Here is an 18,959-nt window from a genome sequence, read left to right on the forward strand (position 1 = left end):
TAGGGACCAATTCTCACTATTAACTAGTTGCATGCCTATTATTAACATATTGCCTGTTTATTAGTACTTATAAAGCACATATTCTGCGTGACCATATTCTACATCCTTAATCCTACCCAATACCTAAACTTAACCACTACCTTACCAACTATTAATAAGCAGCAAATTAGGAGTTTATTGAGGCAAAAGTCATAGTTAATGGGTTGTTAATAGCGAGGATTGGACCTCAAAATAAAGTGTGACCAAATATTCATGCTGCTCTTTTCCACTGGATTTTAGACTGAAAATTAATAGTTTTTTTAAGAATAGTAATTTTTTGTCTTGACAGCTGATGTAACTATTAATGGAGTCGCGTGAAGATTCTTCAAAACTTCTTTCAATTAAAAAAATAAAACCAGACAGGTTTGAGATGGCTCAAGAGTGTGTAAATAATGGCGATTTTCAGTTTTCGGTGGACTTCCTGCATTCCAGTAACTCAAACAGTAAAGCATGGCACTATCAACGCCAAGGTCATGGGTTCTATTCACAGGGAATGAAGTGTACTGATCAGTGTACTGATTTACAATTCGACAAAACAAATGAAAGAGTCCAGGCTTCAAAAATGTTTGTTATATATCTACTTCTTTTTTCCTCAGAGAAGATGTAGCTGGGGAAGGTTGAGGAACTGGGAAGAGGGCGTCTTGCATGCAGAACACTTTCAAACAGCATTTCTTTCAGTGTGACACGAAACACTCAGACAGGGAAGGTGCTGTTCTTTTAGTTTCCGAGATCAGAAAACTGCTTGGTTTGCCATTTGGGAATCTAGTGCCTTGCAAATTCTCCAAAAATCCTTGGTGTTTTTTTTCCCTCACTGTTTCCTGTGTGTGAATGCCTTAATAATGAGTGGAGCCCCACCGTGCTGCACCTGTAGCTACAGCGTGGATCAGCAGGAAGTGCTTTTGTCTTCCGTCACATTCTCTGTCCCCTGGTGGTTGCGCTTGGCTAACAAGCTCTGAAGTCTGAGGAATTCAGACAACAATGCAGGCAGCAGTGCAGTTATCGGATGCAGTTTCTCTTTTATTTACAGCACAAACATGTTGACATATTCTTACAGGCTATGTGGGATGTACTACCTGACCTGTGCTAATTTATCTGCTTCCACAAAAGCAAGAGTTTGACTAGACCACAGTCTAAAAGAGTCCATCTAAAGGTAAACCCTCTGTAAAGTCATAGTGGAGCGGTTTAATTTGGCTTTTAAGAATGTAGCATTGGAAGTGTATATTGAGGCTGACGGTTCTTAGATATCAATCCACCCTAATGTGCTTCAAGAGAATGGGGTCTCATGCCATCAACTAATAAAAATTGTTGTCTTGAATGCAAAGAAGATCCTTTGTTCTTAGTAATGTCAACTGTTATGGTTTTTTAAATGCTCGAAACTGATATCTAGAGAGCAGGTTTTTATATATTGGCCAATATAAAGAGTACAGTACATAAGGTATAATGCACGATGGACTACTTGCACTGAGCCTCGTGATGCACTTCTGTTTTGAAATAATACAGCTCAGTTATTTCCGGTTATGTATATTTTCAATGTGCCGTAATCATCTAGTTAACTTAAATGCCTATTAAAATGAGAGTCCGCGGGATGATTTCAAAATCCGGACATTTTCAGAGACAGGAGAAGAGATATTCTGATGATTACTGTGTGCAGAATTTTCCAAACTCGACGAAACTTTAAGTTTTAATCCAACATAAGCCAGTCTGATAAAGCAGTGGCTGGTAAACATACGTTCACCACAGGGTGTCAGTGCTCTAAACTAGTAATCGCGACGCTGCAGTGTGTGTGAGATCTGATGAATAAGATCAGAATTAACCTTTATTTATCTGTATTAAATATGTTTGTCACTATTCTGTGTCATTTTTCATTCACAATCATTTCACTGTAAGCAATGCCAAAATATGAATATTCAAAGTAGTCTCACACTGTCAACGCGTTACTGTTTAAAATGAATTAAATGTTTAACATCGTTAAATTTCTTTAAGGCAGTTACCGTACATTCATTCAACCATTTTAAACTTTGGAATAGGACCACTAACGCACACAAGCAATAATGCTCTTATGAAAATTAGCCGTGGTTTTGCTACAAATAAAACCATAATAAACCACAAATTAACCCGGGTTTTGCTACACTAACCATAGTTTAACCATGGTATTTAAAGTTGGTTATACAACTAAAAAAAAATGGTTTCTACACTTTTACTATAGTAAAACCATGGTTATTTTTCGTAAGGGTGTTTATCAGTCAAATTCATTTAAAACTGTAAATTCAACAGGTATGAAATATGATCAGTAAGAGAAAAATGGGAAGACAAGCACTGGACTGCGGCAGGTTAGTGGGGAAATATGTTTATTTATTATTCAGAATGCATATTTGGAAGAGAAATATATTCATAGGAACATTTCAGCAGGTTGTTAACGCAGAGAATATGACTAATTGATTATAAAAAAAAATTGCCATCCCTAAAACGTAGTAATAATCTGCTTTCTCATGAGAAATGGTCTGAATGTAGGTGCGCTAAACACTGACCGGAAACTCCCGAGCTGTACTGAGTGGAACGCGGAAGTAGTTGTGCAAGTAGTCCATTGCTCACAAAATGAAATGTGAATGTTGAAATGTGCCTCACTGTTAAGTTTTAAAGGTGAAGTATGTGAAACAGAATGAAAAATGAAAATATTGGTTTTCCGAAGACTCGGTCTGACAAACACATAGTCCTACTCCAACCTCACTCCATTGGTTGAGCCAATGTTGCTGTGTTGGACTGTTTGAGATTTACAGACAAACAGAGCAATGTTTTAATAATGCCACAAAGTCTGTTGATATATCACAACAGAAAAGATACATTACCTATTAAAGTTTTTGTTCACCCAAAAATGAAAATTCTGTCATCACTCACCTTCATGTTGTTCAAAACTCATAAGACTTTTTTTTTTTTTTCATTTTAGGAACACAAATTAAGTTTTTTAATATTTTCTCATCATTTCTGTCTGTCCATTTAAAGACTATAGCTATCAACATTTTCAAGCTTCAAAAAATTTAGAAAGACATTGTAAAATGAATCCACATTAATCGAGCCATTTAATCCAAGTCTTCTGAAGACTAAGCTTCCATTTACCACATGTATGCACACTTATCAATATTTATAACCATATCAAATAAAAAACAAGTGATCGCGTCTCTTCAGAAAATTTGAATTAAACCATGCAATTCACACATTGCGGTTCATCCCCAAGCAGTTTATAGATATTTCAACGAAAATGGCGTTCACGAATCCAATCATCTCAAAATATTATTTTGTTAATCAGCCTTGATGATATATTGGTCTATTTCTCAGTCATGTTTCACATTCACTGACATTTTGAACCCTTTGGTTCCTATCAGGCCACAGTGGCGGCATTTGCAGCCAGCGAGGGTCATTCTCACCCACGGGTGGTGGAGCTGCCCAAGACAGATGAGGGGCTTGGCTTCAATGTGATGGGCGGAAAAGAGCAGAACTCACCGATCTACATCTCCCGCATCATCCCTGGGGGCGTGGCTGAGAGGCATGGCGGTCTTAAGAGAGGCGACCAACTCCTGTCCGTCAACGGAGTGGTGAGTTGCCAGGATGTTCCTGTTATGAAGGACCTTTTCTATTCTCTAACTCTGTAAAAGGAAAATGCATGTGTGTAATTTAAGGACATTTGGGCGGCGTTATGCAAATCTTGCCACAGAGCGACGTAGGTATGTTAACTTTTATAAAGAATATCTCTTTGGATTTGAGACTTTAGTCTTTGCAACTTTACAGATCTTCTTTATGCACCAAGAGCTTGTAACACTCCAAAGAGAAAAGAAAAATTGAAATTGCATCATATGACCCCTTTAACATGACTGATGTTGACAGGTGGGGAAAAAAAATTAAAGGGGATAGTTCACCCAAAAAAATAAAATTCTGTTATCATTTACTCACCCTCAAGTTATTCCAAACTTGCATAAAATACTATGGAATAATGGAAGTCAATGGCTACTGTCAACAGTTTGTTTACCAATATTCTTCAAAATATCTTTTATGTGTGTGTTCAACAGAAGAAAGAAACTCACAGAGGTTTGGAATAGCTTGAGAATTTTCATTTCGTTTCATTTCAAATGTTTGTGCAAAAAAAAAAATTAAATGATAATTTTTAGGGGATTAATTTTTTTTCAGCTGTGTAGAGCTGTCAAGATGCCTTCACGCTAGAGGGCCCACTGGCTTTTTAATCGATAAAAATCAGTTTGGGCTGAAGTGAGATTATTACGGCAAAATGATTTTTTTCTCAATGACCAAACATTTCCAACAGTCTACAAGGTTGATTGCACCATGGAACAATACGCTAATAAATCAATTTTAGCAGCTCAGACCCATTAGAGACTGAAGTCTTCTAATCTTTCATTTTACTTAGGCTAAACTTGACATTTTAAAATAATAAAACTGGACAGGACTGTTTCTAAAACTGAAAAAGACAGGTGTCAAAAGACTTTATCTTTTCAAAATTCACTGTAAATGTTTCAAATGTGTCAGACTGGAGCCAGATGAGAATGAATCTTTGACTGAATCCGAATGAATCTTTCAGTAAAAAAGCTGTCTACTCTTATAAAGCGCTCTGAGTCACTGCTGACGCAAGTTTCTTTGCTCTTCTCTGCCATCATTCGAGTTTGTTACAATTCTATTACATGAAGGAGTAATTTGAGTTTATAGAAACCAATGTCCATTGTTTTCTCGCTCAAAGATGACAGAAGACTTCAGAAAGGATCCATTTGATTTCATTTGCGTCAAAGACTGTAATAGGAAAGCATTTTGTGACAGCATTTGAGAAGCAATTTCTCATTAAACCAAACATGTTACGGTTCCTGAGCTAATAAGAAATTAATGGCTCTTTCATGCCAAAATGTAATTGAATGTTCATCACCATTGAGCTGACAAAGCTACGAGTTTGGATATAATAAAGTTGCAGCAGTCATCAATAAACTACTGAACTTTGAGATACACGTTTGCATTTCGGTCCTTTGAATTAGATGACTTGAACAACCACAGATTCCTCTGAAAAACTGACTGCTGAATTTTTTTTCTCAGAGCGTCGAGGGTGAACACCATGAAAAGGCTGTAGAGTTACTGAAAGCAGCCAAGGACAGCGTCAAACTGGTGGTGCGTTACACCCCTAAAGTCCTGGAGGAGATGGAGGCGAGGTTCGAGAAGCTCCGCACTGCCCGCAGACGCCAGCAGCAGCAGCTCCTCATGCAACAACAGCAGCAGCAAAACCTGACCGCCCAGCAGAACCACATGTCGTAGGTGAGGCTTTTCATTGCTTTAAGGGTAACAGGACCTCAGCAGGGCAGCTCACGGAGAAGTTACTACATGCTGCCTGTCACCAGTGGGACGTTGTTCCGAAAACAGACCGCTATTGTGTCTGAAACTGAAGCAGCTGGCAAGCAGTGCTGATGACCTCACAGACTGAGCTCAATAAGTGGGATTTGCTTATCAGGCAGTTGTCCAGACATTGAAGGATCACACTTAAGGGCAAAATTAAGAACTATTTAGATGGGAAATCAATCATTATTTTATTACAGGCCTATTAAGTCTGCAAATCTCACTGATGGAACCATTTGTTTTGGTAATGCTTTACATTAAAGGGGTAGTTTACCCAAAAAAGTCTGTCATCATTTATTCACTCTTATGTTGTTCTAAATATGCAGCAGACTTTCTTTCTGCTGTGGCACACAAAAGAAGATATTTTGAAAAATGCCTCATAAAAAAAAATGTTGTATACATTCAAATAAATGTCACTGGGGTCCAATGTGGTTTGGATCACAGCAATGCTCAAAATATATTCTTTTGTGTTCCACATGCAAAGGCATCAGGTTTGTGACAACATGAGGGTGAATAAATGAAAACAGATTTTTTTTTAACTATCCCTTCTTATGAGACTATAATGCAGATATTATTCAGCCAACAATGCAAATTCGAAACTTACTCACCCTCATGTTACTCAAACCTTAATGACTTTGTGGAATATAAAAGGAGAAGTTTTGCAGAACCAATAGTATTTATTAAAGACATAAAGGCTTGGAACAACATGGAGGTAAGTAAATAACTGAATTTTTATTTTTGTGTGAACTATCCCTAATGCCTTATACTCATTACAATCAGTTCTCAACTGATAATTATATTATTATACATTGAAATGATACAACTTGCCCAATCCCTATAACAGTTCATATATTATATGCTAATTTCAATGCATTATGAAAAGGTAGGTCAGATTATGTAAAGACTACATAAGGTATAATGCACAACTGGACTATGTAAAAAGTCATTATGTATTCCCTTTTTATTTATTATATGTTTCATAAATTTCATGTATTGTATATAACACATACAGTACATTCCATATGCATTATTACATACAGGCTTACAACATTTTTTCAATTTGGTGCTAATTGATATGTCATTGTCACATCCCATATTAGCTTCTGAAACAGTATCTCCCCTTCAATATTAAAAAGAGAAAGTAGTCATCCTTTATCACTTCCATTATCACTGTTCTGAAATAACAGCACTCTCATTTCCTCAAGATGTCTTTCGTCTTTGCAAATGCTCCACAATCTGAGAGAATTCTATTAGTCAGAGTCTTTTCCAGACAGACCAAAGCACATCTCCTTGTATTAATGATACTCGGCCCATCTCTCGCCTCATTGCCTCCTCACACCACACTTAGCACTAAGCAGCAGTATAGTTGGCAGTGTTGTAACCTCGCCATAGAAACAAGCCAAGCCTAAAATGAAGCTATAAGCAGTGCCGACTCAAAAGCACGTCCGTGTGGATACACTTCTATCAGAGGCGCTGGCCTCTGTATTCTTGTCACCAAAGGCCATCTGGAATATCTTATGTAGCCTATCTCTTGCTTGTGGCTAAATCCTTGGCTGTAAAATCATATGTGCTTGTGAGCTGCTGAGTATTTTTGGGACATTATGTCTGGGCAAGAGGATCATGGGAAGAGAGCTCAGCTGAGCCCAGATCATCCCCTATCAAGACTGGCATGCCGACTAAACAGCAAAGCCGCAGTGACCAGAGAGCACTCTGTCTAAACCACACCATCCACACACACGCACGTTGGGTTTCCATGTTTTATGGGGACATTCCATAGGCGTAATGATTTTTATAATGTACAAACTGTATTTTCTGTCCCCTTACCCTAACCCAACACCTAAACCTATCCCTCACACAAAAAAAGGCATTTTTAGATTTTCAAAATATGTCATTATGTATGATTCATAAGCTTGTTTCCTCATGGGGACCAAAAAATGTCCCTACACAGACAGGGATTTTGGATATTGCAATCTTTATGGGGACATTTTGTCCCCATAACGTAGGGTATACCTGAATCACACACACACATGTGAAAAACAAATAAGATCAGTTCAAGTTCAGTTGTAGAGAGCAAAATGCAGACAAGGGATTTCAATTGTAGTTTCTGTTAATAAAAATGTCTGTGTCTAAAAGAAACTTGCGTTTTTGTTATTTCAGTAGACGTACAAGAGGAAATATCGTAGCTTGTTGGGGGTTTCAGAGGTCTGCATGTATTGACTTTAACAATGGGGGACCTTGGAGGAAACTGATGTAGACCCTACTCTAAAAATATGCTGTAGGAACCATCCAAAATGTGATTTTTCCTTGCTTAAAAAAGAGGGCTCATACGTGAAAAGATCTCTGTGAAACAAATAAAAAGCATGTGGCAAAAATAATATGAAATGGGCCAAACCGTAGGTGATCTTTATATGACCTGCCAACAAATAAATATGGAACTTTATCAGCAGAAAACGTACAATATGTTCAAGTCTTCAATGTTTGTCATAATGCATTCTGGAAATGCCTTGTCTGCGGAGGATACATGTGATGCCACCTTTTGTGTAAAATGAAGCATTTTATAAAGCTCAACTTGGAGTTTCAAGCCCATCTCAAGTTTGAGTCCAAGACCAGATTTTTATGGTCTTGGTCTTGTCATAGACTCTGTAGCATTTGGCCTTGACTCTTCTAGTCTCTATCTTGAATCAGATTCAACCTACTGTACTCAGTTTTCAGCCAAATTAGCTAGTCTTGACTACAACACTGGTACTTGCCCTTGAGACATTGGGCCATAGTGGTCCAGCCTGTTACATTGCGTGTTATAAAGTAAATAGCCAAAAATACCAACAAACATTTTGACTGTCCCTTTCAACTTGTCTCTCAGCTTTTGTCCTTTCGGTTTTTCACAGGCTATTCCAAAAGAAGAAAAAGTAGAGGACACTGGGTGAGACTGGCATACACTCACTCACAGTCATAAGGAGGTCCAAGAGATCTCAGAAGAGGACCCTTACTGTTCTCCAGTGAAGACTATCCTCTTTCAGTCAACTACCTACAACTCAAAAAGGTTGAAAACTCCATGATATGTGTTCCAAATTGGTGCTTGGAAAAATGTACATGATGGCATAGAGGAAGGCTAGCACTGAATACATGGTTTTACACTTGTTCATATTTCAGTTGTCCGGAACCAATTACAAGGTTTGACCCTCTTAAAAAGTCCCTCTTGTAGTTTTGTGATAATGCGTTTTCTCAACATTTCTAAAGCATTCAATTATTTGTTTTTATTTTTTGTTATATTTTTGTTTCCACATCGCTGTACAGTAACTTTTAGAAGGGTTCTTTTGGTGCTGGTGTCTCTGTGAATAGAAAGCGCTTTTTAGGTCAGTTGTCCTTGATTGGATAACACTGAGGTATTTTATACCGTATTGTAGCAAAGAATATTTTGTAAAGAAAGTAGATTTAGCAATAACACTTGTTTTGTCACATTCTACTTTCAAATTATGGTTAAAAAGTTAATTTTAGGTGTGGAAATTAATCTTAAGAGCATAAAGTTACTTCAAAATGGTATCTTATGCACCATGTGACAAAAGTCAGACTAAACCATAACATCATTTGCACAAAATGTTCCCATGAGATCACAGTGCCATTGACGGAGATTATCTTGAACATTTATTGTATGTATGTATATATATATATATATATATAACATATATTTAAAGGTAAAGTGTCATTTGTCATTTTTGTCATTTTTGCATATACTTTCTCAGAATTCAACTTAATATACAAATTAAAGTATAAGTAAAAAGTGTAAACACTGCATTGGTATATCAAAACATTGCACAGTTTATTTGTGCATCCATCCAGTAGCATGAGTTTGGGGCAGGACTTCATGTTTGGAAACCAATAGCAGAAATATTTGGAAACAGAATTTATTTTCGCAGTTGTGTTTTGTGGCACAGAAATGACACACTACACCTTTAACAGGTCATGCATTCATGACAGCTGTAGAGTTTTAATGCGGCTTTATGGTTGTGATGTCACTACTGAAATTAATTCTAATTCAGAAATATTCTTTTTAAGTTCAGACATTTATATAGTTCAGACATGATATTATGAAATTATTTACTGTGAGGACAAACGGAATGTCAAACACAGATACATGATATCTACAAATGGAGGTACATCATTATAGTATTTTGTTATTTTAAAGTTCTATTTTCAAGTTTATTATCTCAGAGGTTTGAAAGATTATTAATTGTGGTCTGTATCATGTTATATTTCACATAACCAACCATCTCCTTCACTAGAAACATTGTAACATTGTCCTGTTTTGACAATCAATTTAAAAAGCAAGCATTAAGCCACTGCATTTTGTTTTTATTTATAAAATAGCATTTTTATTTCACAGCTTCATTCCCTCAACACAAACTGTCTATCCATTGCAGTGCTGTAGTTGTACTGTTAGTTAAAGTCTTATAGAAGCAAAACTGTAAATCAGCAAGTAGTTGAAGACCACCAGTAATCAAAGGTAATATTGTATGTGTTATTGTAATTTGATTTGATGGTTTTCCTGACGTAGGACTTTGGTAGATACTTAAATTAGTTCCTTTGTTGGTCGGTTTTTGAGTAATCTTAGACTGTGGGTAACATGTAAGCGTGTCATCCTAATAGACAAAATCACTCCAAGCTGTGAAGGTGATTTGATCCTTGATTATCAATCAATTCATTTCAATGGATTCTCTTCCCTTTTATATGTTTACTTACAAACTTTCTTATTAATGACTTGCAGTTTTGAGGTTGAACAAGCTGATATTATTATACAGCGAAAAAAATACCAAGTGATATGCAATTGTTATACATTATATATTTGTATAAATAAATATATGTGCGTGTATGCAAAGCTTCCAATCTTTGTTTCTGAACTACCTAGAACCATTCAGAGCAAACACATAGGAACAACTTAGAACGCCTTAGCAACTGCATATTGCAACAATTAATCAACACAATTCAATAAAGAGAAAGCTAAAATCAAGTAACTTACATTTTAAACACATACCGTTAGTCAGTTTTTGCTCTGCCAGCAAAAATAGCTGCAAATTAAACCACAGCAGAATCTGTTTCATTGTGTTAGTGGTGCGTCGTTCCTAAATGAATCAGTAGGTTTTAAAAAAGCGATTGAGTGAACGATTCAGTGACTCACTCGATACACACAAAGTGATACACACAAAGCCACTTGTCGCCACCTACTTGCGTAATGATGTAACCTGCAGAAAGTTAAGTATTCCCGCTAGACTTTCTTTGTTCATTGAGCCGGAATGTTTTTCAGTAGTGACATTTTCTTCAGAATATGTGTTTTGAGTTAGGGTAAGTCTTCAGAAAATGTTAAAGTTTTGCATTCGTAAACTGATGCAAAAGTAAAAAAAGATGGGAAAATATTCAGTTTTATCCATAGAAATGACCAGTTGATGTTTTTAACAGAGGTTGAAGGTCACTAGCTTGTGCAGTATAATTCTTTTACAATAAGAGAATAAGTTGAGCACAATATATTTCTACTCACCTACACAACAGGATTAATATTCATTAACCCAGCAGCTCATCCCTCCTTTGTGCATATTATATTGTTATTAGGGGTAAAATTAGTTGTATTATTTTCTTATGAGTATTATTGTTGTTTTTTATAAACACTGAATTACCATGTATAATCTGGCAAGTCAGCTAAAAATATACTACTCTTATATTTTGAGGGTTGAGCCAATAAATATGTTTTTCTACATTTCCACTGTATATGTTTACTGAAATAACATTGAAACTACATGGGAGAAGTTTATGGAAAAGAGCACCAGGATATGTACACATTACTGATGTGATCCAGTTGTTAAATGTGCTTTTTAATTTCTCAAATCTGTGCTAAAAGAGTAAACAAACATAATGCTCATAAATACTGTCAATGTAACATTATTTGGCAGAAAATCCACACAGCTGAGCAAAATCCTGACAACAACAGATTAAATACATTGGTAAAACCTCTAACTAGGACCTTTTTAATATATTTTATTTATCACAGGGAAAAGTACGCCCACAGCGGTACATTGATTTACCTAAATCAAAGTGGATTTGGACTCGGAACTGTAGGACTGGTGAGTTTTAAATCAGATACATCTAAAACGTGCAACATAAATTTCAGCAGATCAGGACACTTTTGTTTTTATCTCAGTGTTGAACTAGATAAAACATGAATAATTAAAACCACATTAAATCCTTCATGTCTGATTTGCCTCATCACCTGCCAATCTCAATGAATTTAAAAAATGTGATTTATAGGCCTATATAAGTCAAGGAAATGTACACTATTTTAATAATAAAGTTGTGTTTTGCTCTAAAATATTTCATTAGATATAGGTTTTGGCGAGGATTTGCGTTGAGTCAAATCCAGCCAGCATGACAGAATCAGTCAAAGGACTGCAAATGTCGCTGTTGAAGACAAAATGGTCTTCCTCAAGGGGGTGAGGGATCATAATATTAATTGTCCATTAAATCACATTCATATTACTAGTCTCTCCGCCTGTTATTATTATTGTTTGTCTAATTGAGATTTTTACACAAATGTCATGATTTATTCATACCGAAAATTGACACTTGACATTCAAATTGGCAGACAAATGTCTAAAAAAGTAATAAAAAACTAGATATATCATGTGATGCTTATGGAAAAACATTGGTCAAAAAAAGTGGTGAATCCCTGTCTTATGTATTTAAAGGGGTCATATGACGTTGCTAAAAAGAACATTATGTTGTGTATTTGGTGTAATGCAATGTGTTTATGCGGTTTAAGGTTAAAAAAACACATTATTTTCCATATAATGTACATTATTGTTTCTCCTCTATGCCCCGCCTTTCTGAAACGCGTCGATTTTTACAAAGCTCATCATTCTAAAAAAGCGAGGTGTGCTCTGATTGGCCAGCTATCAAGTGCGTTGTGATTGGCCGAATACCTCAAGCGTGTGACAGAAATGTTACTCCCCTTAACTATGATGCCGTCTCCCAGCAGGACGAGACTCATGCCTTGTCCAAATATATATAAACCGTATAACTTAAGTAATTTGTGGATTAGTGCGTACTGGAGACGTGACGCATTTCAAACGATTCAGTTCGATTTGGTGAACTGGTTCGACCGGTTCACTAAAAAGATCCAGTTAAATAGAACGATTCGTTCGCGATCCGGACATCACTAGACGAGACAAAACCAATAAAACCCATTACAAACGACGCATTGCTTGAACATTTGGGCGGCGTTATGCAAATCTTCCAACATGGTGAAGTAGATATGTGGGGGCGTGTTAGAACGAGCCGTTTTAGGTAGGCGTGGTTGACTTAACTTTTATAAAGAATATCTCTTTGGATTTGAGACTTTAGTCTTTGCAACTTTACAGATCTTCTTTATGCACCAAGAGCTTGTAACACTCCAAAGAGAAAGGAAAAATTTAAATCGCATCATATGACCCCTTTAAGCAATATTTCATGAGCAACAGTGCTGTCATTCTGAATATCAGCAGCTAGATGTAACAGTTAGGTACACTTCAAACAGCATTTTCGCGGGAAGGACATGGCTACAAAAAGGTTCTTTCGGTCGTTCCAAAGCAAAGTATCCGAACAACAGAATGCGATTCATTAGGAGCACGGAGGTAATTTATTTCACAAACAAACAAAAAAACAAACATTTTATTTATTTATTTGTTTTGTTTTATTTTATTTTTACACGAAATGGCAAACTGTCAAAATAAACAGTCAAAATAAATTTGGATCAAAAACGCAAGAAGTCTTCAGCCGATTTCTTTTTTTCTGTAACAATCTGATTTTTGAGTATATTTTACTGTTATCAAAATGCCATTCAGATTTCAAACAGCCACATATGATTGAAATGTCCTGGGGCCCGTTTAAATAAGGAGGTTCAACCATCTCTGAGTTGAAACTTGAACTCTTGAGTTGATTTACCCTGAGATGGGAAACTCTTAGTAACATACTTTTCACGTAAGCTCCTTTCTGAAACGGGCCTCAGCACTCTCTTATATGAGCGTGATACAACAACATAGTGCTTTTCTACAACAGTCCGATAAATAATAAGTTAATATAGAGAAACTTACATTTTAGACACAATGTTGTCTCAATTTTGGAAGACAGACTGTCGAAGACAGACGAAGCCAAAGAAAAAGCAACCGTTGTGTCTCCGAAACGAATCATTTATTTGAGTGATTCAATGACTCGCTCCTAATACACAATGAATCGTCTCCACCACCTACTGACGTAACCTGCAGTGTCACTGAAAATCTCTACCACTAATGCAGATTGACAGTCTGGAACTGATTTTATTGGAATAGCAGTTTTGTGTACATAATAAAATTAAATGTTGTTTTTTCCCTTTATTGTATCAATTGCCCAATTACTATTTTTTTCTCTTCTAGAAAAAGATGAGATTGCTACAACAAAATGTATTTGTAAAACAAGTGCAGGAAAAGAGTTACTGCTTCTGATAACCTGTTGATATCAGTCAACAGTTGTCACACTAATATAGGCTACTGATAAAAGGAAATCTTACTTTAAAAAGTTTTCTTCCCTACAAACTTTAATACAGCGTTTTGTTTACCAAAGCGTGAGATATTGAAAGCTGACAGCGCATAGGAGGTCTTTGGCTACCAGAGTAAATGCATCTGAGAAAGTACTGCACTCTGGTGGCCAAATGTTACTAGTGCATTGTTGTCAAAAAAGGTCAACGTGGGTTCAGTGAACTATATCTTTTTCCTAGGGAAACACAGTGTAATGTTCAATATATTTTTTGTCACGACATTACGATATGTGCCAATACAGAATATGACTTTAACAATGAAATGCACACTAAAAGAAGTAAATAAAAAAATAGATAAGTAAAAAATTTAATGGAAAAAGTCCCCTTATATGGCCTACAGTGAAAAGTTTTTAACATGCAGTCAGAGCATACTATGCTATTCAATCCATGGAAGGTTCAAATCTTTTAAAGGCTTAATAATAAATTCAATATATGAGTAATTTAATGGATTATAGTAGCTTTAGCCATGGATATTTCCTGCATTGCATTTGGAGTTATAGCCAGGTGGGCGACAGGATTGCTTACTGAAATTGAATCTACTGTACTTAAAGTGTTTGAAAGACTCTCAGTGAAAGATCCTCTAATGCATTACTGAATCTCTTTACAAGAGAAAATTTGGCTGAATAGGCATCTTTTATAATGTGAAAGTAACTACTTTAATGAGGGTTCTAGGTTTTTTTTTTTTTTACTTCAAGGTTAAGTGTTTCTCTATTTGATTCACTAACAAGAACAAAAATAAAATACTGTTGTATTTTACTAGTTTTATTTTATTTTATTTTACTTTTCACAGATTTAAAAATCATCTCTCTGCGATTTAAAGTTAAAGATGTATTTTCCATTTTTTACATTTCATTTACATATAATCTTATGTCACTATTGAAGTCTGAGTCTTTTTGCTGATGTTTTTTTATTGAATAGCAATAGTATTTACAGATAAAATACAAAGATTCACATTATAATGCTTTTATTTATAAATTTTTATTATCTAAGTTTAATTAATTTCGGTCTCTGAGTACTTCTATTTTAATTCATTCAAATTTGATTAAGTTTTACCTTTGATCATACTGTATATGATGCGCCCATAAATATATATTGACATGACAAAAATAATGCTAAGTTTGCATTCACGAACCATCTGATTTAACATTACCCAATATCGTGGGCTTCAAATGAAACTAAACTAATGCAACTAATGTTCTTTTGTGCAAAGACTCTTTCTCTCTCTCTTTTACCCGCACACACAGCACCTTGAAGTGTCAGCATGTGGCCATTTGTTCATGACAATGGTATTAAGAAGGTGTGAATGATGTGTAACATTTGTTACATTAAGCAAACAGGCACACAGAGCTCATTTCCTCTCTTTCTCTCTCTTTTTTCAACATCCAACTCATCACACTATCAACTGTCCTCCTCTGGCACCCATGATTTTCTAGCAGCAGACAAATGGCGTATAATTGGGACAGAGCTGCAGTCAATTTTTACGGATAGACGCATTTCAAAAACACCCGAGGATTATATTCCTCATTTCAAGTCAAATAGTGACAAATGGTATAATTAAATACAATTTTTGTGAAATTTTATGCAAGAATGTTCATTAAATATGACAGAAACAACATTACATGAATGCAATAGCAGTCATTTAAATTATGTACAATCTTATTTACAACACAGAGAATGGTAGGTCGTGGATAACATTAAGTAGGCTAATATTAAAAAACAGCATTTACTAAGTACCTCAACGATTATTATTGATAAATAAAACCAGTTTCAATGCAGTTCAGCTGTACAGTCAGTCAACATGGTAAAAAGATCCACTGTCTATACATTGACATATTTTTTATGGATAGTATGGCTTTTTTAAGCCATGACCATATAAAGCACGAGCACATAAACCAAATTATAACCAGGCCCACACAGAATGTAAAGATTCGTTTTGCATTTTTAGCCATGATTTTGAGGCTAATCTTTGTGCTGAATGGAGGTTTGCAATGACTAAATTCTTATTGTTATCTTGAAAGCATTATCAAATTATCCAAAATACTTCATAAATAAACATGCAATGTGAATGACAGGCATTCAGATTCTGCAGAGCGTTCTGTGGAAGCAGATAACCAGGCCGGAGTGTCTCACTCCCTCCCTCTCACAGGACGTGGTAGACTGGTCTGTTGCTGGGACTGTCTAGAGAACTGCACTGGGAATCACTTCCAGTCGGAGAGAGAGCAACCATGTTCCTCATTCCCACTGCAACTCCCGTATCTACAGAAGACAGCCTGTCCACGATGCTGGACAGACACTGCAAACTGGACGCTCCTGGAGTTCTGTCCACTGCGCTAGCTGGATTAATGAAGAAAGAGGAAATGGCATCATTAGTGACAAACACAAAGACTTCACAAAGACTTAATGATCTTATTTCTTACCATTTTGTGCTTCAAAGTTGTAGTTATTCCCAAAGTTTGGATTCATCTGAGGCCATACAGGACTGTTGCAGTCAACCTAAAGTGTAGAACACAAAAAGTTCCATCAGCATATACATAATTATAAAGCAGTGAACATGATTTATATGTGACATGGATTAGTTCTCTTCCTCTACAACAACTTGTGCAGCACTGCATAGTCTGCACTTCACTGGCTCTCTTTCTTTCACAAGCTGGTTACTTTGCGAGGGACTCCCACGCTATGTTGGGCTTCAGGCGTGGCGAATTGATTGAGTCACCAGTTTGTGCAAGATAACACTTTCTCTGAGTAAATCTGCAGAAAATCCTGGCAGCAGCGCAGCTCATGCAGTCAGCCAGGAATGCGGTACGGCCGTCACTTTCCTGCCAGTCTCTGTTGGATGGATTTACTGAGGCTTTATTAAGGCTATTAAGAGTCACTATATCCTCCATTCTTAAACCCTGTACTGAGATTTTGTCAGAAATGTTTTGTGAACCAACATCTCACATTGTTTGTAGCATTGCTGTTTGAACTCTGCAGCCTTCTTGGTCAGGTCACATTTGCAAAAGACATTTTAATCTCAGTGAATTTTCTACCTGATTAAAAGTTTACAAACTAACTAATTCAGAACATTTACATCTGGAAGGCTTATCCTTGTCAACAAATGGTTCGAAGTCTCCACACTCTCAGAAAAAAAGGTACAAAAGTTGTCACTGGGGCAGAACCTTTTCAAAAGGCACACCTTTTTACCTAAAGAGTCTATATTGGTACCTTAAAGGTACATATTAGTACCTAAAGTGTACATATTAGAACCTAAAGTGTACATATTAGTACCTAAAGTGTACATATTAGTACCTAAAATGTACAAAAATGTACCTTTTGAAAAGGTACCGCCCTAATGACAGCTTTTGTACCTTTTTTTCTGAGAGTGTCATATAAATGTCAATGTCACTCTTGCAGTAGATATTTTAATCCCAGTGAGACTTTTTCCCTGGTTACATAAAAGTTCATTAACAAAAATGCTTTGTCAGTCAATCTAAAAATGTGCTTGATGTGGTAACATCTCAATTACTATTTGCATCATAGCTAATTCAGAACAACTGAGTCTAGAAGACCTTTCCTGGTCAACAAATAATTAGCCAAATTATTAGCACCAAGCTACATTAGCAAAACTATGCAGCTTTTTCTAAACTGTAAGGTCCAAATCAAAGAATATGCCAAATTTATGTAAATAATATAAACATAAATGCTATCAGTGCTAGCAAAATGCATCTTAGTGTCATTAGCAAACATGTATTGCGAAGCAAGCCCATAGTAAACAGTGACAATTTGGGTGTCTTTAACATATATAGCATATTGTAGGTTGATTGAGCATTGAAACAGACACAACAAAGATGATTTAATAAACTCTATTAATTTTTTAGCCAAAAATCAATACTATATGTTGCAATGTGCCACATATACTGTAGAAGTTCCCAGATAAAAAGCAGTAAGCTTATATCTTAGTGTATAAAAACAGACAGATGTGGGCAGCAATTTATTGTTGTCATGCTGAGACTGAGGCATCCCTGACTCCATTTGATAGATGCTATTGAGATAAAACATGAAGACTAAAACATAGACAGACAAGGACACAGACCTTGTCTAGATACATAAAAAGATGGAATCCCTTAAAGATCAACATTCAAAAGGATTTTCTGTGCATTTGGGCCCTGACCTTTGGAAAACTCCCTCTAGAAGAGGAAACGGGAGTATTTTAGTTTTGACAGATCTTCAGTATGATGTCAATCCATCGAAACCCCACAGTATGACTTGAAGAGTAAGAGAGTAATATTTACCATGCTTTCAGAACAGCTTGAGGAGGGGCTGGTGGGCTCAGAGCTGCTTTCCATTGGCAGGCTGTAGTAATTCTCCACTTGTTCCCTGAGGAGCTCCTGAAGGCTTTCGATGTACTGGATGGCGTTCTTCAGGATCTCCACCTTGGAAAGACGCTGACTGGGGTTCGCCGAGGTGCAGCGCCGTAGTGCCTCAAACGCATGGTTCACCTTCTTCAGCCTGCGGCGCTCCCTCATAGTGGCGGCTCTCCGGCGGTCCACCGTGCTGGCTTTGCGCTTACAAGCTTTGCAGGCCCATTGCAGACAGTGACCTGGCTGGTGTGGGGCCCCGGGGGCCCGGACGTGCTCGTCCTCTTCAGACCCCGCCAGTTCCCCTCCGGGGCCGAACTCCAAAGCTTCAGGCGATGAGGCGCAGGTGCTGTCGTAGAAGATCTGGGATGTAGAGAATACGTCCATGATTGGTTAGATTTGTGTAGATGTAGAGATCTGTAAGGGGGCGACCTCTGAGTGATGTGGTTTCTCTGGTGCCATATGGCCCTTCTTATATGCCGGGGCCCACACTGGTCAACCCTAATGACCATGCCCCATTGGCCAAGGCAGGGCTCAGAGACCCCCCTTCCTCACCAGATCCCCACCCAAACCCAACACCCCTACTGAGTTTCCCACATCTGTGTGGAGGG

At 36.8% G+C, this 18,959-nt stretch overlaps 2 protein-coding genes across 2 annotated transcripts in view; one reads left to right on the top strand and one right to left on the bottom strand.

The window, feature by feature from the left end:
* Nucleotides 1–9,030, top strand: part of LOC107749079 (protein lin-7 homolog A-like) — a 46,446-nt gene extending 37,416 nt beyond the window's left edge. The window contains exons 5-7 of the mRNA XM_016564127.1: nucleotides 3,420–3,629; nucleotides 5,125–5,336; nucleotides 8,304–9,030. Coding sequence (XP_016419613.1) covers nucleotides 3,420–3,629; nucleotides 5,125–5,336; nucleotides 8,304–8,328 — 447 coding nt within the window. The 3' untranslated portion in view covers nucleotides 8,329–9,030. The remainder of the gene's footprint in view (nucleotides 1–3,419; nucleotides 3,630–5,124; nucleotides 5,337–8,303) is intronic.
* Nucleotides 9,031–16,119: 7,089 nt separating this feature from the next.
* LOC107749081 (myogenic factor 5-like) lies at nucleotides 16,120–18,735 on the bottom strand. Its single transcript, XM_016564129.1, has 3 exons — nucleotides 18,283–18,735; nucleotides 16,429–16,504; nucleotides 16,120–16,345 (listed from the first exon to the last, which is right to left on the bottom strand). The coding sequence occupies exons 1-3, from the start codon at nucleotides 18,733–18,735 to the stop codon at nucleotides 16,152–16,154; spliced, it is 723 nt and encodes a 240-aa protein (XP_016419615.1). The 3' UTR covers nucleotides 16,120–16,151.
* Between the last annotated feature and the right edge of the window lie 224 nt (nucleotides 18,736–18,959).

Source organism: Sinocyclocheilus rhinocerous, unplaced genomic scaffold (genome assembly GCF_001515625.1).
Source record: "Sinocyclocheilus rhinocerous isolate Xijiao unplaced genomic scaffold, SAMN03320098_v1.1 scaffold1642, whole genome shotgun sequence".
NCBI classification, from domain to species: domain Eukaryota; kingdom Metazoa; phylum Chordata; class Actinopteri; order Cypriniformes; family Cyprinidae; genus Sinocyclocheilus; species Sinocyclocheilus rhinocerous.

Excerpts from the sequence above, each read along its gene's own strand:
- LOC107749081 (XM_016564129.1), bottom strand. The coding sequence starts at position 18,735 with ATGGACGTATTCTCTACATCCCAGATCTTCTACGACAGCACCTGCGCC. Across the intron at positions 16,505-18,282 it reads CAAGCTGTTCTGAAAGCATG|GTTGACTGCAACAGTCCTGT; the intron begins GTAAATATTACT and ends TCTACACTTTAG. Across the intron at positions 16,346-16,428 it reads CAACTTTGAAGCACAAAATG|CTAGCGCAGTGGACAGAACT; the intron begins GTAAGAAATAAG and ends TCATTAATCCAG.